This window comes from Maylandia zebra, linkage group LG4 (genome assembly GCF_041146795.1).
Source record: "Maylandia zebra isolate NMK-2024a linkage group LG4, Mzebra_GT3a, whole genome shotgun sequence".
NCBI lineage: Eukaryota > Metazoa > Chordata > Actinopteri > Cichliformes > Cichlidae > Maylandia > Maylandia zebra.
Window position 1 is genome coordinate 20,706,807 of NC_135170.1, and position 23,574 is coordinate 20,730,380.

Genomic DNA, 23,574 nt, shown 5'->3' on the forward strand with positions numbered 1-23,574 from the left:
CAGCCGTGTGAACCATGAGTTTGGTGCTAGAACAGCAGGGAAACGACGCTCTCCCATTATGGCTTCGATTCTACAGTTTAGCCCACTGTTTTCATCTGTCGAGCGCGCGCGCACACACGCGGTCCCTCCGTTGTTTAGTCAGGAATGTTCACGCGTGTTGTATTGATAACGCGGGTGTGTGTTACTTATGTGACATATGAGAGGATCGATATGCAGTAAAACCAGCCCCCCGGGTTATGGAAACACGCTGAGAAAAATAAAACAGGAGCTTGCCATGGTGAGTAGAGGGCAGCTTTTTGTTTTGGCGTGTGTTTTATATTTATTTATTTGTATGATTTTTTGTATTTTAATCTAGATTTAGAATCTCAGATTTATGGACTGATGCTCAGTAGGTCAAAAACAGATTGTGTATATAGCCAGAATCAACTCTATTATTTGCTTGGTATTTGAATTGTATACTAATACATGAGTATTGTGGCATTTTTATTATATGTTGTACTTTAACAAAGTAAAAATACCATTGAGGACAATTTCAGATCTTTTTTTGTCATTGTTTAATGTTTTGTGTGTTAGAAAAAAAGATTTTTGGAAAGGGAGCAGACTTGTGATCATGTGATCAGTCATATGGCTTTCCAGAACAGCTCTGTTTTGTTGTCTCTCTTTTTTTTTATTTTGAGAACACTGTGGAGAGGTTATAGACAGTCACAGAGGCATGGTTTTCAGTCTCAGGTATATCTGAAATATAAGATACTGTTTTTTCTACACACTGTGGCCACATCTAGGCAGACCCAGAGGTGTCAACACAGAGCGGGGGTTATGATGTGGAGCTGTTTGTGGACACTCCAGACTATGATCTGATCTGCACCATATGCCAAGGGGTCCTCAGATGTCCAGTAAGAGCTGCGTGCCACCACATTTTCTGCAAGAAATGCATCTTGCAGTGGCTAAAAAGGTACTGAATGTATCTTATCAGTATCCTTGGACAAAAGTTTTACCTGGCTTTTTTATTTGGTCAGAGACTCATTCCTAGTTGTCCTCTGCAGACAGGAGACCTGCCCCTGCTGCAGGAAGCCGGTGAACCCAAGCTTGATCTTTGTCATGTTCAAGCTAAGCAAATCTATTGGACGCCTCAAGATCAAGGTGGGAAAGGGAATTTGAACACATTTTTACATGATTTTCTATGAGCCCAAACAGAGTGGATACATTTGTATTTGCCTGATGCTGCCTGGCATTTTCATGTGTGAACCACTTCATGGGACATATTTATTTGTGACTGTTTTTATTAAGTTATTAATAATAAGGACATCATCAAGACAAATTCTCTGAGCCCAAGATGACTTATTTGAGATGGAGGAAAGCAAAAAATATAATTCCAAGCTGACATTTTTGCTTGATAAATGACTGAAATGATTAGGTTGTGCATCAGAATTGTTTTGTTTTCAGTCGTCTATGGCTTGGATTAGCTTCTATCTCAATTCCTGCAGACCGATTTATAGCACATTTATAACACAAGTCATTTTATTAACTATATGATTTTTTCTGTGTGTCTCACAGTGCAAGAATGAGATCCGCGGCTGTGCAGAGACCTTTCCCCTCTCAGAGCAGTACTGCCACAGCATGAGCTGTTTGTATGAGCTAATCCCCTGCCCCTACCAGGGCTGCAGGGTACAGCTCCTCCGCAGGGACCTCGAGACCCATGCGCACCACTGTGAGCACTGGCGCCAGCCTTGCCACATGGGTTGTGGGACGATACTCTCCCACCGAACCCAGGCTCAACACAACTGCTACAAGCAGTTGAGGCAGGAGTACGAAGCTAGGCAGAGGAATCACAGGGCCATTGCCACCGCCCTACAGCGGAAGATGAGGAGGATGCAGAGCACCATGGCCCACATGAAAAGGCAGATAGGGCTTATCTGTGAGAGTCTGGAGGTGATGGATGATCTGCATGAGGTGGAAGAGGAGGACCTTGGGGAGAGTAGTGGCAGCTCCAGTGGGACTCCAAGTAGCAGCAGCAGCTGCTGAGGAAGGGAGTTAGTTGCTGGTGCTGGTTGAGCTACTGCTGTGTATAAATTCAGTATGTGTTTAATTCTTTGAAGGTGTGTGTTTTTGAGTATATGCAGTACTGTGAAAAAGTATTTGCCCTCTTCCTGATTTTAATAGTTTTTGCATATTTTGTTTCCAATAAAAAACACGTTTTTAATATTAGAAAAAGATAACCTGAGTGAATACAAAATGCAGTTTTTAAATGATGATTTCATTTTCTGAGGTAAAAAAAAAAAGCCAAACCTACCTGACCTGTATGAAAAAGTCATTCTTCTCTTGTTAATTTATGAATTCACTGTGATTAACCACATTTTTGTGAAGCTGAGGTCAATTTCAGCATTCACACAAATAAAGGCTCTAATCTAAAAAAAACAAACAAAACTGCAAGAACAGAAACAAAGTCACTAACATCCATCAGTCTGGAAAGGGTTACAAAGCCATGTCTGAGGCTTTGGGACTCCAGTGAACCACGGTGAGAAGCATTTTAGACAAACAGAGAAAACTCAAAACAGTGGTGAATTCCAAGAGATGATTGACGACTCATTCAAGAGGTTATAAAAAGGACCGAGAACAACATCTAAAGAACTGCAGGCCCCACTTGCTTCAGCTAAGGTCAATGAAAAAAGTTTTTTGGAAGGTTTGTGTCCTGATACATCTGGCGTGAGCCTACCACAGCATTTCATAAAAAGATCATACTGACCGTCAAATACGGTGGTGTTAGTATGATGGTCTGTGACCCTTTTGCTGCTTCAGGACCTGGACGACTTGCTATAACTGATGTAACCAAGAAGTCTGCTCTCTGCCGGAAAATCCTGAATGTCTTGCCATTATTTCATGAAATGAAGCCTAAGCGTACTTGGGTTATGGTTATTGTTATATCGTTTATATAACCTATTGTCATATAAACGATAACCTGGGTCAGGTTATTGTTTATATAGAAATTAATGTTAAAATTTGTTTGATGAGCCGGAACATGTAAGCGTGACAAATATCAAAAAAGAAAAAAAAGAGTGAGAGAAATATAGGAATGAAGGAAAATACTTTTCATGGTACTGTAGGCATCTGATTAGTGTTTTTGTTTTGTTTTTTGCCAGGTTGCAATGTAACCTGTTTAACCTATTTTGTAAATAAAGCTTTTACATTGTTATTATTACCTGTGCTGGTCTTATTTAAATAGATCAACTGATAAAGGTATTTCATTGAAATCTCACAGATGAACTAAGGCCAGGCTTGTATTTCTAAATTTGACTACATAAGTCCCGGTGCAGGTCTACCTCCTGCACCGAGCTCTGGCTCACCTGGAGAAGCCTGGAAGCACTGTGAGGATCATGTTCTTTGATTTCTCCAGTGCTTTCAACACCATCCAGCCACGACTTCTGAGGAACAAGCTGGAGCTATCGGGAGTGGACCAACACATGTCCCAGTGGAGACTGGACTACCTCACAGAACGCCCACAGTATGTAAGGACACAGGGCTGTGTCTCTGATATGCTGGTCTGCAGTACGGGGGCCCCACAGGGAACTTTGCTGGCACCGTTCCTCTTCACCTTCTACACTGCAGACTTCTCCATCAACTCCCCACGCTGCCACCTACAGAAGTTCTCTGACGACTCTGCCATAGTTGGCTTCATCACAGGTGAGGATGACTCAGAGTACAGACAGTGGACTCTGGACTTTGAGGACTGGTGTCAGCAGAACCACCTGCTGATCAACGCTGGGAAAACCAAGGAGTTGGTGGTAGACTTCCAGAGACGCAGACCCACCACACTGACACCTTTGAACATCCAGGGAGTGGACATTGAGATAGTGGGCTCGTGTAGGTACCTGGTTGTTCACCTGAATAATAAACTGGACTGGAGCCACAACACTGATGCTCTGTACAGAAAGGGTCAGACCAGCCTCTACCTGCTGAGGCGGCTGAGGTCATTTGGAGTTCAGGTAGCGCTTTTAAAGACTTTCTATGACTCTGTGGTGGCATCCGTCAATTTTTACAGTGTGGTATGTTGGAGCAGCAGTTTATCGACAGCTGAGAGGAAGAGGTTGGATAAACTCTTTAGGAAGGCCAGCTCTGTTCTGGGGTGCACTCTGGACCCAGTGCAGGTGGTAGGAGACAGAAGGACTCTGGCCAAAATAACATCTCTGACGGACAGAGTCTCCCACCCCATGCATGTAAATGTTGCTGAACTGCAGAGCTCCTTCAGTGACAGACTGCTGCATCCTAGATGCATGAAGGAGCGTTTCTGTAGGTTCTTCCTCCCTGCAGCTGTCAGACTGTACAATCAAAACTGTTCGCAACAAACATAGATGTTTACATCAGTGCTGTAACAACTTCAACTGTTATAATCGCACATTACTTTTCTCAGCTTATACATACACTAACTTATTGGAAGTTACATGTCTACTTTTTAATGCACAGGTACAATACACAATCTGCACTTTTCTAACTTTTCTAATTATTCTAAATATTCTTAACTATTTAAACATCTTTCAGTATCCTGCTCTGTTTGCACACTATCTGTACTCTAATTTTAACAACTGTACTGTACTCTGCTCTGGTAACTTTTGTCTATGATGTAAATATGTAAAAATTGTTTTCTGTTCTGTGTCCTGTTCTTTTTTGTATATGTGTGTTTTTTGCTGCTGATACAACCAAATTTCCCCTTGTGGGACAATTAAAGGATTATTCTATTCTATTCTATTCTATTCTATTCTATTCTAATGTGTTATTATTACATTTCACTAGATAATTAAAAACCAATTAAAGTATGTTTACAGAATAAACAGATTAATTAAATGAACACTTAAAATGGATTTTAAAAGAGTGCGTTTTGATTTTATTATAATTGATTTTTTAAGAACTGTGTTTTTAGTAAGCAAATATAAAATCTGTCTCAGTTATTCGGTAGAGGCGGTAGAGAGTAGGTTTTCTCGTGGAGTAAATCTCGCGATAAAACTTTAGCATATAACCCGGCGGAACCTTTCACAGGCCTTCTTCCTGTTTTGTCGATCACGTAAGTGTGCTGTTGAGTTTCTCTTCCTAGTTTATATCCTTAAAAATCTCACGCATCGTTCAGTCAGACACTTCAGAGCTGATTATAAGATCATATATGAACATATTAAATTAAAATCCCAGACCTATTTAACAGCGAATTTGAATACAGATGGAAATATTTGTAGTTTGCTTGTATGAATATGGCGGCGATACTCGTGTCCCGTAAGACTGAATTTCGGTAAGCATGTCCGTATTTTGGGGGATAAATAACTAAACGTCTTTGTTGTTTTCTTGTCGTGTAGCAAATGGCGGACGACGCCGGTGGTAGAGGAGGTTTTCGCGGAGGTTTTGGCGCCGGTGGCCGCGGTCGGGGCCGTGGACGCGGCAGAGGCCGTGGCAGGGGCCGCGGTGCACGGGGCGGCAAGTCCGAGGACAAGGAGGTAGGTTTTTGGATTAATAAGTGTTTTGAACATAAGCACTTAGTATTTTGGCTTTTTGTAGTTTACTTGAGTTTCTTTCCTGTCATAGTGGGTGCCGGTCACCAAGCTGGGCCGCCTGGTTAAGGACATGAAGATCAAGTCCCTGGAGGAGATCTATCTGTACTCTCTGCCCATCAAGGTAACTACAGTTCACATACATAAACAATCATATTTTATTTTATTTTACTTGTCTTGTGGAAATGTCTGAATGAACTGCAGTTTCTGTTGTGATGTAAACCCCTCAATGCTTACTCCTTTTCCTGTAGGAGTCTGAGATCATCGACTTCTTCCTGGGTTCTGGTCTTAAAGACGAGGTGCTGAAGATCATGCCCGTCCAGAAGCAGACCAGGGCTGGTCAGCGCACCAGGTTCAAGGTGAGTGTGGATTCCTTTGCAAAGGAGAAAGGTGTTTTGTTTTTTTTTCTCCTGTTAATCAGCGTTGTCTAAGCCTAACACTGTGTGCCTTTTGCTTTTTGTCTACAGGCCTTTGTTGCCATTGGTGACTACAACGGCCACGTGGGCCTGGGGGTGAAGTGCTCCAAGGAGGTGGCCACAGCCATCCGTGGGGCCATCATCCTGGCCAAGCTGTCTATCGTCCCTGTCAGAAGGGGTTACTGGGGTAACAAAATCGGCAAACCCCACACTGTGCCCTGCAAGGTGACTGGCCGCTGCGGCTCTGTCCTGGTGCGTCTCATTCCAGCCCCCCGTGGTACCGGCATCGTGTCTGCCCCAGTGCCCAAGAAGCTGCTCATGATGGCTGGAATCGATGATTGCTACACCTCTGCCAGGGGCTGCACCGCCACCCTCGGCAACTTTGGTAAGCTTCTCCCAGGGTCATGATCTGCATACTGTATTTGGGTGGGGGGGGGGTTGTTTCTCCTCGCTCTGCCCAGCTTCACCTCGGCAGTGGTGTAGTTGTCGTTAAAAGGAGAGAAAGAATTGAGTATTGCACGGCAGGGAGACGTTTTAGTGGTCTTCCCTGTTACCCTTTTACAATGCTCAACATTTTTTTACCCCCAACAAGACTGTTGTACTTTGTTACTGGAGCGCCATGCTACACACACTTACTCTTTATAATTCCTTCCTCAGCCAAGGCCACCTTTGACGCCATCTCCAAGACTTACAGCTACCTGACCCCTGATCTGTGGAAGGAGACAGTCTTCACAAAGTCTCCCTACCAGGTCTGTACAGAGCCAACATGAGCTGTTATGGTTATGTCAGGATTTTGTGTAACCAGGCTTTCTGCTTTTTGTTCCAGGAGTTCACTGACCATCTGGCCAAGACTCACACCAGGGTGTCTGTGCAGAGGGGCCAGGCTGTGCAGGCCGCTGCCTCCTAAACATTTTGTATAGGGAATCGTTGAATAAACGTTCTGGAACACCACTTCTGTGTCTCGTGTGCTTAACTCACAAAACTATGTATGCTGCAAAAATGTGCAGACTTCGGTAACTGAACAAGACACAAGTGATATGTTGGGCAATAGGAGAAACTGCATCAGTTAATGCAGTCACCTCTACAGTAATACAGAGTAAAATTAACTTTATCTAGCCAATCAAAATACTTTAAAGATACTGAAACCTTTAAAATGATTATTTGGAGCAGCAGATCCCGTATTGTGTGCTATCATGAAATAAAACTAGTTTTCAGCTTCTGGTCAAAATGGTTTTGGAGCATTGTCCATCACTTGGATACTTTCACAGTATTGGGGTGACTTGTAGGAAGCAGGTGAAAGGGGGGAGGTATAATCAAGAAAAGGGAATGAAAATTAGAAATGGGATGATACGTGAGTCACTGAGGAGGATGAGATTTGGAAATTTAAATACTTTCAAATCAGACTGAGACAAATGTTGGGTGGATTACCATAGGATATCAGCGTGAGAGAAAGGGAATATAGGTGATATGCCTAACTCACCTCCACATAATCCTATTCTATGGTAGTTGTTTTGTTATGCTTTTAGTTTGAAATTACTCTGATACACATCTGAAAATGTAAGTGTGATAGTACTGAAGGTTTGTGAGACAGTTATTATTGGGTAATCGTGACAAAATGCTGTCTATTATTTAGGGAGTTAAGTTAGAGCATATCACTTTTATTTATTTGTACATCTTTATGGCTTGCATGGTACTTGTGTCGTAACATATGTAAAATTACATACTTCACAAAAATGTTTCTCTCAGATACTGTTTTTCCTAATTTGTCTATTAATTACATATCTGTTGGCCACCCCGTCCTGAGGCTGTTTCTATTTCTTCCTGTTAAAAGCAATTTTTACCTTACCAGTGTTGCCAAGTGCTTGCTAATGGGGGGTCACCCAGGGGCAGATCTAGAGAAATTTTGTGAGGGTGGCAAAATCAAAGCCTTTTTTTCCAAACACATATGCAGGTGGTTACAAATGGTTAAAATGAATCAAATGCAGTAAGTATACACATTTTTCATATAAATAGTCTATAACTTAATTGTTTTCTGTAGCCCACATAATTAAAAACTTCAGTTACAGAAAACATGTGATGTTATGTACTGTATAGCCTGTATAATAAGTAAATATAGGCCAGTAAGTATAAAATCCAGAAAGCTACACAACATGGGGCAGCTCATTGACAAATAAAATTCTAACTTAAGTTTCACACTGTTTTTTTTGTTAGAAAAAAATTAAAATTGTTACATGCTTAACAAAATGTCAGAAATCTGCACTTGCATGAACACAAATTTAAACCTAATTTTTCATGATTTGTTGGATTAACCCTCTGAGGTCCAAAATATAACGAGCCATTTTTGACTCCTTTTGATTTTACATTTGTATTTCACCTTCAAATTGTTTCTTTTTATTTTTCCCCCTTGCCTTGCTTGGTATCGGCCCGGCTATACGCTTAAATCAACCTTTTAGAAGTTGAGAAAGAAAATAATAGATTACCCACAAACTGAATATGGACAAGATTTACTACAGCCGCTAAAAAAATCCACTGGAAAGGCAGAAAGGTTTCGCATCTTGTTCGCTCTTTCCCTGCAGCCTCACACAGCACTCGGCAGAGAATCCCCACTCATCCTCGTCCCAGCTAAACATCCAATCACTGTTAATTCAATTCAATTCAATTTTTTCAAGTCAATTTTATTTATATAGCACCAAATCACAACAGTCGCCTCAAGGCGCTTTAGATTTAAGGTAGAATACAATAATAGATAAAGAGAAAAACCCAACAATCATATGACCCCCTATGAGCAAGCACTTTGGCGACAGTGGGAAGGAAAAACTCCCTTTTAACAGGAAGAAACCTCCGGCAGAACCAGGCTCAGGGAGGGGCGGCCATCTGCTTCGACCGGTTGGGGTGAGAGAAGGAAGACAGGATAAAAGACATGCTGTGGAAGAGAGACAGAGGTTAATAACAAATATGATTCAATGCAGAGAGGTCTGTTAATACATAGAGAGTGAGAAAGGTGACTGGAAAGGAAAAACTCAATGCATCATGGGAATCCCCCGGCAGCCTACGTCTATTGCAGCATAACTAAGGGAGGATTCAGGGTCACCTGGTCCAGCCCTAACTATATGCTTTGGCAAAAAGGAAAGTTTTAAGCCTAATCTTAAAAGTAGAGATAGTGTCTGCCTCCCGAATCCAAACTGGAAGCTGATTTCACAGAAAAGGGGCTTACAAATCATACAAGCTTCCAGGCCAAAAGCTCTTTCAGGAACAAGCCCAGAATAAACGGGACAAGGGGTCAATATCAGCCAGGATATATCCAATTTTGTTATTTTAAAAGAAAAGAATAAAAGGTTTGTAATAAAACTGTGTAGTAAAATATCACAATAAAAGCCCACTAACGAACAACAATGTACCTTTAATGGTGCAACCTGCCAGCAATGTAACAATTACCTGATAACTTGCTCACACCTGAAGAAAACAGGTGCCCGTTGTTTTAAAATACAAAATCCACCCCAGCTAAATACAACCCATAGAAACACTTATCACATGCACTAAGTGTTTCAATAAGAAAGTGATTGGTACCACTGCAATAAAGTAATCTTAAATATATCACTTCACCATCAGCACCTATGTAAGGTCTAGTTTCTAAGAGCTCCACCTCAGGGACTACACTCAAATACAAAAATAAAAGTTTTAAAATGCGCAGGGGAAGGGGCGGGGAGTGAGAAGAGAAACGCAGGAAAGGGGCGGGGAGTGGGAAGAGAAACGCTGGGGGCCTCTGGATGTCTGGAGTTTTGATCTCCTCCATACCCGCTTCACACCCTGGAGGACGGGGCTGTGGCCCCCCCACACTCCCTAGCAGATCATTACATGGAGAAACTTTGGAATGCAAGCATGCTGATCCACACAGGTATGCACACATGGGTATTCACAGACGCGGACTAAAGCTTTCTTGGCTGCTACCTCAAAGCACACTGTGTGCTGTCTATCTTGCGTGCTGCACAATATCGTTTATTATTTAGTAAATATTGATATCTATGACTAGCTAGTTTATTGTGATGGTGCTTTGTTTTCTCTATTATTATGTTGCTCTTTGTTGTTTGCTGTCTCCTCTGTTTGTTTTTTTTTGTTTGTTTTTTTTTTTTTTTTTCTCCATACAGGTGACCCAGGAGTTCTTTTTTTTTTTTTTCTCTCTCTCTCTTCCCCCCCCTTCTCACCGTCTCTTCTCCCCTTTGGTTTTCTTTCTTTCTCTCCCCCTCTTTCTCTCATTCATTCCCCCTGTCCTATTTATTAAAAAAAAAAAAAAAATGACAAAGGATGAACTGAAGCTCTGCCATCACGTAATGTCGCATACTGCTGTTTCTGATGTCATTTAGAAAAAAAAAAAAAAAAAAAAAAAAAGCAAAGACATTATTAAAAAAAAAAAAAAAAAAAAAAAAAGAGAAACGCAGGAAAGGGGCGGGGAGTGGGAAGAGAAACACAGGGAAGGGGCAGGAAGTGGGAAGAGAAACGCAGGAAAGGGGCGGGGAGTGGGAAGAGAAAAGCAGGGGAAGGGGCAGGGAGTGGGAAGAGAAACGCAGGAAAGGGGCGGGGAGTGGGAAGAGAAACGCAGGAAAGGGGCGGGGAGTGGGAAGAGAAACGCAGGGAAGGGGCAGGAAGTGGGAAGAGAAACGCAGGAAAGGGGCGGGGAGTGGGAAGAGAAAAGCAGGGGATGGGAAATAGAGGGGCAGGGAAGGGGCGGAGAGTGGGAAGAGAGACGCAATTCATCTCATGTAAACAATAACGTGGCGCACAGCGTGACGTGAAAAAAGTCACATACCTTTGACGTTGCCTGACGAACTCTGTATTCCTCGTCCACACGTAAACGCAAAAAAGGAGTTTTAAAAAAATCTCAGTTTTCAGTGATTCCAAACGCCGTTTACGTGTGGACGAAACAGCTGCGATTTCAAAAGTAGGTGCGAACGTAGCGTAAAAGAGTTAGTAGTTTATTTTCTTACTACCTGTAATTTATTGCAGATTACTTGTATTTGCTTAATTGTTTACTAAATGTTTGAGGTGTGAAATAAACCGCAATGGAGCAAAATATGGGTGTGTGTGGTTGCAGGATGTGTTTGAGTGTGCGCTTGCAAAAAAAGTTTGGGAACCACTGAGTTAGGGCAACAAAAGATGCCTGGGACAGTTCAGCCATAACTTAAATCTTTTCCTGCTCATACATGCTTGGAACGATCTTGCCACTAAAGTGGGCGCGAATGGCAGGGCCCTAGAGTGCGACCAATTTGCTCGCAAATGCGACCAAATTTTTCAGTGGTGCGACTAAAAAAAAAAAATTTGGTTCAGGTAACAAAACAAATAAAAAATCTCTGCAACTCTCCGTGTGGTGAACAACAGACACACATTTTGCCCCTATCGTGGACTAAACCAATCAGAGATAGTCAGGGGCGGGACCTCTCTGATTGGCCGTGGTCCAGTTGAAAGTGCAGGTGGAAGAGAGAGGTGAGTAGTTTGAATAAAGCGATATCGATTCATTAACGGATTCCACACAAAGACGTAAACACAGAGCGGACCCGACGCATCAGAATCAGCTTTGTCTTTCTCGGCTTTCTCACCCAACGGCCCATAGACGGATACACTGTCGGAGCTTAGCGATTCTGATGACACCACGATAAAAATTACACTTCATACACTCTCTGTGTGTACTTCAAGAACAGTTTCCCATCTCAAAGCTGTTTTCTCCTTCATGTTTTTCTGTGTTTTATTCTCAGTTACTTTCACTCAAAGGCATCTGCTGTGATGTTCACAATTCTGATGAAGTCTCATGTGTATCAGTACTGATAAATGATCAGAGTTATAATATTTCTGACTGTCTGAGGCTAAAGTGAATCAAATCAGGACTTTGAGAACCGGAATCGAATGGATTATAGAAATCAGTGATGATACCCAGCCCCAGTGAGCAGCCTACGCCCGACAGAAGTGGATGTAGCTGTGGGTAATAAGAAAAGATGAAAAGAACGATTGATAACTTTTTTGTTAAGGCCTGAACCGTCTGAAATGCACTGCCCAAGTGTCCCCTCTCCCCAATGCCTTTCAGCAACAGACAGCAGCAAACAGGTTGTCAGAGGAGGCCAAGATGATGATTAAGTTTAACATTTTCTACAATATTGACAAAGCACTTTAAGCACAAGTTTGTTAGTTAATAATTTAGAAATGAATATTGTCTGTATGGACTTACCCCCCAAAGAAAGTGCACATGTAAAACTGCAGTGATAAGCGATGTGGTTGAAAAATTTGAGTGCGCCTAACTTTTGTGCCGGTACGCCTAAATTTTTTAAGTTAGGTGTACCGGTGCGCCCATGTCAAAAAGTTAGTCTAGAGCCCTGAATGGGATATCATAGCGTGGCTCAAGCACGTTCATCATAGTTTAAACCCCTTGTTTTGCACAACGGAATACGGCCTCCCGTCTGCAGCTAAACACACCAATAGCTTTTGTAATAGCTTTAGCCCGGTCGGATTGGGCAGCAAAGGGCTGCTTAAATTCCGCAAACTCCTCTGCTCCTCCACTTGGACCGCTAGCGCTGGCCATAACTATCGCTGGCCATAACTATCGCTTGACAGACCCACCACGTGCACCATACACATACTTTTTTTTCTTCTTTTTCGAATCTTCGGATCACGTGTGCGCTGAACCGTGGAGTGGGATCAGTTCGGATTACGAATAAACCGTGATCCAGTGCACCACTACTCTCTTGCTCTCTGTCCTGCCAGGCCCTCTTATTGGCCTCTGTGACCTCCTTAGTGATCAGGAGGGGGTGTAGTCTCCCCAGGACACAATAAAACATGCAATAAAATATAAGAACAAAACACTGTACATTATTAAAATATTGAAACTAAAAAAACACATGCACATGCAACACATGCAAAATAAAAACACTTAGGTGAACTTGTCCATTTCACCCCGTGACATAAACAAAGAAATTGTCTGTGTGGTGGCTGACGGGAGTAAAAGTGACTCGTGAGATAATTAACCAAGAGTTTTTGAATTGCCTTTTTTATAACGTGGCCTACCCTTTTTAGTTTTGTCAATATTGTAAATACTGAAAAGTGTTATTGTAGGTGTTGGGTCTGCACTTCAGCAGGCCCGCTAGTTCAGACTTATTCCTGTGAACAAAGCAAGACAGCTCAACCAGTTTTACTCGCTAGCAAGGGGAGGATCTCAGAGCAGCACCTCTGCCTTCAGTCTCAGACCACTCCAAAAACCCAGCTTCCCCTGCAGCCTTTTATTCTGTGACACACAGTTTATGCAAACACACATTATAAACCCCCCCCCCCCCCCCTATGGTGCATCATAAAACTAGGGCACTGAGTGTGTGTGTGTGTGTGTGTATGCATATGCAATCGTGTGTGCGTATATGCATGTGCACGTGAGTGAGTGTTGTGTGGATGTGGGTGTTTTTGTGTGACTTCCTGCTGATCACAAAGGGTCATCTCCCCTCACCCTTTATATGGCACAGGTGCAAGCACAGGTGAGGACATAAAGGGCAAGAAGTAAAACATCCTCACTAAATAAGGACATCCAGAACCTTACATGCAATGTCTGCAGTTAAACACTATAACTAATTACCTCCCCCACCATTGAGCCCGGGGAGGAGGACAGAAACAGAAGAATGTCTTTGATCATACAGTTTAAGGCAAGGCTTACAAATTTAAGTACAATATTGGCAACATGTAACAATTTCAACCTAACAGTTGGGTTTGAATATATTTGATATAGGCCACCCAATTAAGGTAAATATTATGTTTTTAGTTGTTAGAAGAATCTGATGAGCGATATTTAATTTTTTGTTGTTTTGTTTTTCTGGTTTCCCCCTGAGGGATTGCCACCTTAACGTTGTCAGGGGCTTGCATCCCTCAGTGACTCTAAAAGCTAAACTAGCAGAAGCTTAGCCTTCAGGTGGGACACCCAAGTTGATCATGTCTTAGGATAGTGGCCTAACAAAGTGTAATCAGCTGAGACTGAAGAAGTCACTTGGATGAGAGACAAAACGTTTCTCCCACAAAACGCTACGTCCAGATGAACAGAATCAACTTTTGGAGATAGAGTTATGAACCTTTCACATGCCATGCTAGATTAGCAACATTTGTCTGCTCAAATATAAATATGCATAATAATAATTAAATTTTAAATAGACAAAAAAACCCAACAATGTAACAATGAAATTAATATTTTACCTACATCCTCAACTTGTATAACACATCTATGTCCACATGACAATTATGACCCAAGAATGTGTTTATAGTTTAAGTATCCATGTGGACTGTCTTTTATAATAGATGATGAACTCTCCACCTAAACTAACTCAGTCAGTGCCTTGTGTCTCAGATATTTCTCCAAGCAGTAGATAGCAATGGGATCTCTGTCTGCATCAAACTTATTTGCAAAAAGGTGATGCTGTTCAATCAACCACTGCAGGTCTCCAGCACCATACACACATACTGATTTGACATGGTGGCCTTTACATTCTGGGTATACTGCTTGCAGGGAACCCTCTGACCCCTCGTGCCACTGCCACTTGACCATCCGGGCAATTGCATTCATGTCCGTCATGTCGAATTTACGGTTGGGCCATGTTGAGCCAGGAACACCAGGTATTCGTTGTATTGTTGCCCACAGAAACTCATCAGGACTGTAGGTGTCTTTGGCCCACTCAATGAGGGCCTGTATTCGCTTGTCTTCGAACACACTGCGAACGTAACCTCGGTTGACCACAATATAGGCATTTCCTGATAGTATGGGCAGATTGAAGGGAGCTGGATCCTTTGTTTTTCCTATTGGCTGGGACAATTGAAAAGTTAATATGATGGTGAAGTTTTTTACAATAGCAAGGTGAATTGATTAATAGCTACATGATACAATGTAAAAAATCTCCAAATGAAGTACCTGGACTTTTCCATCAACTACTCGGTGAGCATTAGACACTCTTCCCTTCTTTCCTTGAGGCATTTCCTCTGACTCAAAACTGTTACCTCCTTTTAGTGCACGCAAAGCTTGCACAATTTCCAAGTTAGTTTTTAGAGGGAAATCCTGACCACAGAGGTTGATGAAGTATTTCCATGTTGTACTGGTATTATAGAGATCAGCCATGCAGTTAAGATCAGCCTGGACACGTGTCCAGCCAGTGTAGACCACATTCATAGCTTCGCTGACCATGAACACATTTGAGAAACAGGAAGTAATGGCTTTGATGGCAGCAAAGACTGAGGCCTGTGCTTTTTTGTCCACATGGACACAATAAATATTTTGACGTGCGTAAGTAGTAGTCGCTCAAAGTTCTGCACCTATGGATAAAAATAATTTAGTTTTCTTTGTGAAATGTTTTTGCTGGAACTGTACTGTACTAATGACTTAATGGACAACAATGTTTGATATATATATATATATATATATATATATATATATATATATATATATATATATATATGCGTTGTTATGGGTTAACTGTCCGTTGTTATGGGTTACCGGTCCGTTGCCATGGGTTACCGGTCCGTTGCCATGGTAACCGGTCCGTTGCCATGGTAACCGGTCCGTTGCCATGGGTTACCTGACCGTTACCATGGGCTAACTGTCCGTTGCCATGCGTTAACTGTCCGTTGCCATGCGTTTACATGTGTTGTTATGGGTTAACTGTCCGTTGCCATGCGTTTACATGCGTTGTTATGGGTTAACTGTCCGTTGCCATGCGTTTACATGCGTTGTTATGGGTTAACTGTCCGTTGCCATGGGTTATATGACCGTTGCCATGGGTTAACTGTCCGTTGCCATGCGTTAACTGTCCGTTGCCATGCGTTTACATGCGTTGTTATGGGTTAACTGTCCTTTGCCATGGGTTACCAGTCCGTTGCCATGGTAACCGGTCCGTTGCCATGGGTTACCGGTCCGTTGCCATGGGTTACCGGTCCGTTGCCATGGTAACCGGTCCGTTGCCATGGTAACCGGTCCGTTGCCATGGGTTACCTGACCGTTGCCATGCGTTAACTGTCCGTTGCCATGCGTTTACATGCGTTGTTATGGGTTAACTGTCCGTTGCCATGCGTTTACATGCGTTGTTATGGGTTAACTGTCCGTTGCCATGGGTTACCGGTCCGTTGCCATGGTAACCGGTCCGTTGCCATGGGTTACCGGTCCGTTGCCATGGTAACCGGTCCGTTGCCATGGGTTACCTGACCGTTGCCATGGGTTAACTGTCCGTTGCCATGCGTTAACTGTCCGTTGCCATGGGTTATATGACCGTTGCCATGGGTTAACTGTCCGTTGCCATGCGTTAACTGTCCGTTGCCATGCGTTTACATGTGTTGTTATGGGTTAACTGTCCGTTGCCATGCGTTTACATGCGTTGTTATGGGTTAACTGTCCGTTGCCATGCGTTTACATGCGTTGTTATGGGTTAACTGTCCGTTGCCATGGGTTATATGACCGTTGCCATGGGTTAACTGTCCGTTGCCATGCGTTAACTGTCCGTTGCCATGCGTTTACATGCGTTGTTATGGGTTAACTGTCCGTTGCCATGCGTTTACATGCGTTGTTATGGGTTAACTGTCCGTTGCCATGCGTTTACATGCGTTGTTATGGGTTAACTGTCCGTTGCCATGCGTTTACATGCGTTGTTATGGGTTAACTGTCCGTTGCCATGGGTTACCGGTCCGTTGCCATGGTAACCGGTCCGTTGCCATGGGTTACCGGTCCGTTGCCATGGTAACCGGTCCGTTGCCATGGGTTACCTGACCGTTGCCATGGGTTAACTGTCCGTTGCCATGCGTTTACATGTGTTGTTATGGGTTAACTGTCCGTTGCCATGCGTTTACATGCGTTGTTATGGGTTAACTGTCCGTTGCCATGCGTTTACATGCGTTGTTATGGGTTAACTGTCCGTTGCCATGCGTTTACATGCGTTGTTATGGGTTAACTGTCCGTTGCCATGGGTTACCGGTCCGTTGCCATGGTAACCGGTCCGTTGCCATGGGTTACCGGTCCGTTGCCATGGTAACCGGTCCGTTGCCATGGGTTACCTGACCGTTGCCATGGGTTAACTGTCCGTTGCCATGCGTTAACTGTCCGTTGCCATGCGTTTACATGCGTTGTTATGGGTTAACTGTCCGTTGCCATGCGTTTACATGCGTTGTTATGGGTTAACTGTCCGTTGCCATGCGTTTACATGCGTTGTTATGGGTTAACTGTCCGTTGTTATGGGTTAACTGTCCGTTGCCATGGGTTACCGGTCCGTTGCCATGGTAACCGGTCCGTTGCCATGGGTTACCGGTCCGTTGCCATGCGTTAACTGTCCGTTGCCATGCGTTTACATGCGTTGTTATGGGTTAACTGTCCGTTGCCATGCGTTTACATGCGTTGTTATGGGTTAACTGTCCGTTGCCATGCGTTTACATGCGTTGTTATGGGTTAACTGTCCGTTGTTATGGGTTAACTGTCCGTTGCCATGGGTTACCGGTCCGTTGCCATGGGTTACCGGTCCGTTGCCATGGTAACGGTCCGTTGCCATGGGTTACCTGACCGTTACCATGGGTTAACTGTCCGTTGCCATGCGTTAACTGTCCGTTGCCATGCGTTTACATGCGTTGTTATGGGTTAACTGTCCGTTGCCATGCGTTTACATGCGTTGTTATGGGTTAACTGTCCGTTGCCATGCGTTTACATGCGTTGTTATGGGTTAACTGTCCGTTGCCATGCGTTTACATGCGTTGTTATGGGTTAACTGTCCGTTGCCATGGGTTATATGACCGTTGCCATGGGTTAACTGTCCGTTGCCATGCGTTAACTGTCCGTTGCCATGCGTTTACATGCGTTGTTATGGGTTAACTGTCCGTTGCCATGCGTTAACTGTCCGTTGCCATGCGTTTACATGCGTTGTTATGGGTTAACTGTCCGTTGCCATGCGTTTACATGCGTTGTTATGGGTTAACTGTCCGTTGTTATGGGTTAACTGTCCGTTGCCATGGGTTACCGGTCCGTTGCCATGGTAACCGGTCCGTTGCCATGGGTTACCGGTCCGTTGCCATGCGTTAACTGTCCGTTGCCATGCGTTTACATGCGTTGTTATGGGTTAACTGTCCGTTGCCATGCGTTTACATGCGTTGTTATGGGTTAACTGTCCGTTGCCATGCGTTTACATGCGTTGTTATGGGTTAACTGTCCGTTGTTATGGGTTAACTGTCCGTTGCCATGGGTTACCGGTCCGTTGCCATGGTAACCGGTCCGTTGCCATGGGTTACCGGTCCGTTGCCATGGTAACGGTCCGTTGCCATGGGTTACCTGACCGTTGCCATGGGTTAACTGTCCGTTGCCATGCGTTAACTGTCCGTTGCCATGCGTTTACATGCGTTGTTATGGGTTAACTGTCCGTTGCCATGCGTTTACATGCGTTGTTATGGGTTAACTGTCCGTTGTTATGGGTTAACTGTCCGTTGCCATGGGTTACCGGTCCGTTGCCATGGTAACCGGTCCGTTGCCATGGGTTACCGGTCCGTTGCCATGGTAACCGGTCCGTTGCCATGGTAACCGGTCCGTTGCCATGGGTTACCTGACCGTTGCCATGGGTTAACTGTCCGTTGCCATGCGTTAACTGTCCGTTGCCATGCGTTTACATGTGTTGTTATGGGTTAACTGTCCGTTGCCATGCGTTTACATGCGTTGTTATGGGTTAACTGTCCGTTGCCATGGGTTATATGACCGTTGCCATGGGTTAACTGTCCGTTGCCATGCGTTAACTGTCCGTTGCCATGCGTTTACATGCGTTGTTATGGGTTAACTGTCCGTTGCCATGCGTTTACATGCGTTGTTATGGGTTAACTGTCCGTTGCCATGCGTTTACATGCGTTGTTATGGGTTAACTGTCCGTTGCCATGCGTTTACATGCGTTGTTATGGGTTAACTGTCCGTTGCCATGGGTTACCGGTCCGTTGCCATGGTAACCGGTCCGTTGCCATGGGTTACCTGACCGTTGCCATGCGTTAACTGTCCGTTGCCATGCGTTAACTGTCCGTTGCCATGCGTTTACATGCGTTGTTATGGGTTAACTGTCCGTTGCCATGCGTTTACATGCGTTGTTATGGGTTAACTGTCCGTTGCCATGCGTTTACATGCGTTGTTATGGGTTAACTGTCCGTTGCCATGCGTTTACATGCGTTGTTATGGGTTAACTGTCCGTTGCCATGGGTTATATGACCGTTGCCATGGGTTAACTGTCCGTTGCCATGCGTTAACTGTCCGTTGCCATGCGTTTACATGCGTTGTTATGGGTTAACTGTCCGTTGCCATGCGTTTACATGCGTTGTTATGGGTTAACTGTCCGTTGCCATGCGTTTACATGCGTTGTTATGGGTTAACTGTCCGTTGCCATGGGTTACCGGTCCGTTGCCATGGTAACCGGTCCGTTGCCATGGGTTACCGGTCCGTTGCCATGGTAACCGGTCCGTTGCCATGGGTTATATGACCGTTGCCATGGGTTAACTGTCCGTTGCCATGCGTTAACTGTCCGTTGCCATGCGTTTACATGCGTTGTTATGGGTTAACTGTCCGTTGCCATGCGTTTACATGCGTTGTTATGGGTTAACTGTCCGTTGCCATGCGTTTACATGCGTTGTTATGGGTTAACTGTCCGTTGCCATGCGTTTACATGCGTTGTTATGGGTTAACTGTCCGTTGCCATGCGTTTACATGCGTTGTTATGGGTTAACTGTCCGTTGTTATGGGTTAACTGTCTGTTGCCATGGGTTACCGGTCCGTTGCCATGGTAACCGGTCCGTTGCCATGGGTTACCAGACCGTTGCCATGGGTTAACTGTCCGTTGCCATGCGTTAACTGTCCGTTGCCATGCGTTTACATGTGTTGTTATGGGTTAACTGTCCGTTGCCATGCGTTTACATGCGTTGTTATGGGTTAACTGTCCGTTGCCATGCGTTTACATGCGTTGTTATGGGTTAACTGTCCGTTGCCATGCGTTTACATGCGTTGTTATGGGTTAACTGTCCGTTGCCATGGGTTATATGACCGTTGCCATGGGTTAACTGTCCGTTGCCATGCGTTAACTGTCCGTTGCCATGCGTTTACATGCGTTGTTATGGGTTAACTGTCCGTTGCCATGCGTTTACATGCGTTGTTATGGGTTAACTGTCCGTTGCCATGGGTTACCGGTCCGTTGCCATGGTAACCGGTCCGTTGCCATGGGTTACCGGTCCGTTGCCATGGTAACCGGTCCGTTGCCATGGGTTACCTGACCGTTGCCATGGGTTAACTGTCCGTTGCCATGCGTTAACTGTCCGTTGCCATGCGTTTACATGTGTTGTTATGGGTTAACTGTCCGTTGCCATGCGTTTACATGCGTTGTTATGGGTTAACTGTCCGTTGCCATGCGTTTACATGCGTTGTTATGGGTTAACTGTCCGTTGCCATGCGTTTACATGCGTTGTTATGGGTTAACTGTCCGTTGCCATGGGTTATATGACCGTTGCCATGGGTTAACTGTCCGTTGCCATGCGTTAACTGTCCGTTGCCATGCGTTTACATGCGTTGTTATGGGTTAACTGTCCGTTGCCATGCGTTTACATGCGTTGTTATGGGTTAACTGTCCGTTGCCATGCGTTTACATGCGTTGTTATGGGTTAACTGTCCGTTGCCATGCGTTTACATGCGTTGTTATGGGTTAACTGTCCGTTGCCATGGGTTACCGGTCCGTTGCCATGGTAACCGGTCCGTTGCCATGGGTTACCGGTCCGTTGCCATGGTAACCGGTCCGTTGCCATGGGTTACCTGACCGTTGCCATGGGTTAACTGTCCGTTGCCATGCGTTAACTGTCCGTTGCCATGCGTTTACATGTGTTGTTATGGGTTAACTGTCCGTTGCCATGCGTTTACATGCGTTGTTATGGGTTAACTGTCCGTTGCCATGGGTTATATGACCGTTGCCATGGGTTAACTGTCCGTTGCCATGCGTTAACTGTCCGTTGCCATGCGTTTACATGCGTTGTTATGGGTTAACTGTCCGTTGCCATGCGTTTACATGCGTTGTTATGGGTTAACTGTCCGTTGCCATGCGTTTACATGCGTTGTTATGGGTTAACTGTCCGTTGCCATGCGTTTACATGCGTTGTTATGGGTTAACTGTCCGTTGCCATGCGTTTACATGCGTTGTTATGGGTTAACTGTCCGTTGCCATGGGTTATATGACCGTTGCCATGGGTTAACTGTCCGTTGCCATGCGTTAACTGTCCGTTGCCATGCGTTTACATGCGTTGTTATGGGTTAACTGTCCGTTGCCATGCGTTTACATGCGTTGTTATGGGTTAACTGTCCGTTGCCATGCGTTTACATGCGTTGTTATGGGTTAACTGTCCGTTGTTATGGGTTAACTGTCCGTTGCCATGGTTACCGGTCCGTTGGCATGGTAACCGGTCCGTTGTCATGGGTTACCGGTCCGTTGCCATGGTAACCGGTCCGTTGCCATGGGTTACCTGACCGTTGCCATGGGTTAACTGTCCGTTGCCATGCGTTAACTGTCCGTTGCCATGCGTTTACATGTGTTGTTATGGGTTAACTGTCCGTTGCCATGCGTTTACATGCGTTGTTATGGGTTAACTGTCCGTTGCCATGGGTTATATGACCGTTGCCATGGGTTAACTGTCCGTTGCCATGCGTTAACTGTCCGTTGCCATGCGTTTACATGCGTTGTTATGGGTTAACTGTCCGTTGCCATGCGTTTACATGCGTTGTTATGGGTTAACTGTCCGTTGCCATGCGTTTACATGCGTTGTTATGGGTTAACTGTCCGTTGCCATGCGTTTACATGCGTTGTTATGGGTTAACTGTCCGTTGCCATGGGTTACCGGTCCGTTGCCATGGTAACCGGTCCGTTGCCATGGGTTACCGGTCCGTTGCCATGGTAACCGGTCCGTTGCCATGGGTTACCTGACCGTTGCCATGGGTTAACTGTCCGTTGCCATGCGTTAACTGTCCGTTGCCATGCGTTTACATGTGTTGTTATGGGTTAACTGTCCGTTGCCATGCGTTTACATGCGTTGTTATGGGTTAACTGTCCGTTGCCATGGGTTATATGACCGTTGCCATGGGTTAACTGTCCGTTGCCATGCGTTAACTGTCCGTTGCCATGCGTTTACATGCGTTGTTATGGGTTAACTGTCCGTTGCCATGCGTTTACATGCGTTGTTATGGGTTAACTGTCCGTTGCCATGCGTTTACATGCGTTGTTATGGGTTAACTGTCCGTTGCCATGCGTTTACATGCGTTGTTATGGGTTAACTGTCCGTTGCCATGCGTTTACATGCGTTGTTATGGGTTAACTGTCCGTTGCCATGGGTTATATGACCGTTGCCATGGGTTAACTGTCCGTTGCCATGCGTTAACTGTCCGTTGCCATGCGTTTACATGCGTTGTTATGGGTTAACTGTCCGTTGCCATGCGTTTACATGCGTTGTTATGGGTTAACTGTCCGTTGCCATGCGTTTACATGCGTTGTTATGGGTTAACTGTCCGTTGCCATGGGTTACCGGTCCGTTGCCATGGTAACCGGTCCGTTGCCATGGTAACCGGTCCGTTGCCATGGGTTACCTGACCGTTGCCATGGGTTAACTGTCCGTTGCCATGCGTTAACTGTCCGTTGCCATGCGTTTACATGCGTTGTTATGGGTTAACTGTCTGTTGCCATGCGTTTACATGTGTTGTTATGGGTTAACTGTCCGTTGCCATGGGTTAACTGTCCGTTGCCATGCGTTAACTGTCCGTTGCCATGCGTTTACATGCGTTGTTATGGGTTAACTGTCCGTTGCCATGCGTTTACATGCGTTGTTATGGGTTAACTGTCCGTTGCCATGCGTTTACATGCGTTGTTATGGGTTACCTGACCGTTGCCATGGGCTAACTGTCCGTTGCCATGCGTTAACTGTCCGTTGCCATGCGTTTACATGTGTTGTTATGGGTTAACTGTCCGTTGCCATGCGTTTACATGCGTTGTTATGGGTTAACTGTCCGTTGCCATGCGTTTACATGCGTTGTTATGGGTTAACTGTCCGTTGCCATGGGTTATATGACCGTTGCCATGGGTTAACTGTCCGTTGCCATGCGTTAACTGTCCGTTGCCATGCGTTTACATGCGTTGTTATGGGTTAACTGTCCGTTGCCATGCGTTTACATGCGTTGTTATGGGTTACCTGACCGTTGCCATGGGCTAACTGTCCGTTGCCATGCGTTAACTGTCCGTTGCCATGCGTTTACATGTGTTGTTATGGGTTAACTGTCCGTTGCCATGCGTTTACATGCGTTGTTATGGGTTAACTGTCCGTTGCCATGCGTTTACATGCGTTGTTATGGGTTAACTGTCCGTTGCCATGGGTTATATGACCGTTGCCATGGGTTAACTGTCCGTTGCCATGCGTTAACTGTCCGTTGCCATGCGTTTACATGCGTTGTTATGGGTTAACTGTCCGTTGCCATGGGTTACCGGTCCGTTGCCATGGTAACCGGTCCGTTGCCATGGGTTACCGGTCCGTTGCCATGGTAACCGGTCCGTTGCCATGGGTTACCTGACCGTTGCCATGGGTTAACTGTCCGTTGCCATGCGTTAACT

At 44.9% G+C, this 23,574-nt stretch overlaps 2 protein-coding genes and 1 pseudogene across 2 annotated transcripts; 2 read left to right on the top strand and 1 right to left on the bottom strand.

Annotated features, from left to right (window-relative positions):
* Positions 1-96: 96 nt before the first annotated feature.
* Positions 97-3,140, top strand: rnf151 (ring finger protein 151). Its single transcript, XM_012921063.2, has 4 exons — positions 97-277; positions 783-952; positions 1,044-1,140; positions 1,555-3,140. The coding sequence occupies exons 1-4, from the start codon at positions 197-199 to the stop codon at positions 2,020-2,022; spliced, it is 816 nt and encodes a 271-aa protein (XP_012776517.2). The 5' UTR covers positions 97-196; the 3' UTR covers positions 2,023-3,140.
* A 2,168-nt stretch (positions 3,141-5,308) lies between these two features.
* Positions 5,309-6,895, top strand: rps2 (ribosomal protein S2). Its single transcript, XM_004558359.5, has 6 exons — positions 5,309-5,474; positions 5,563-5,652; positions 5,780-5,887; positions 5,996-6,329; positions 6,602-6,693; positions 6,771-6,895. The coding sequence occupies exons 1-6, from the start codon at positions 5,340-5,342 to the stop codon at positions 6,849-6,851; spliced, it is 840 nt and encodes a 279-aa protein (XP_004558416.1). The 5' UTR covers positions 5,309-5,339; the 3' UTR covers positions 6,852-6,895.
* Positions 6,896-14,273: 7,378 nt separating this feature from the next.
* On the bottom strand, positions 14,274-15,539 carry LOC101485293 (beta-1,3-galactosyl-O-glycosyl-glycoprotein beta-1,6-N-acetylglucosaminyltransferase-like; annotated as a pseudogene).
* Positions 15,540-23,574: the final 8,035 nt, after the last annotated feature.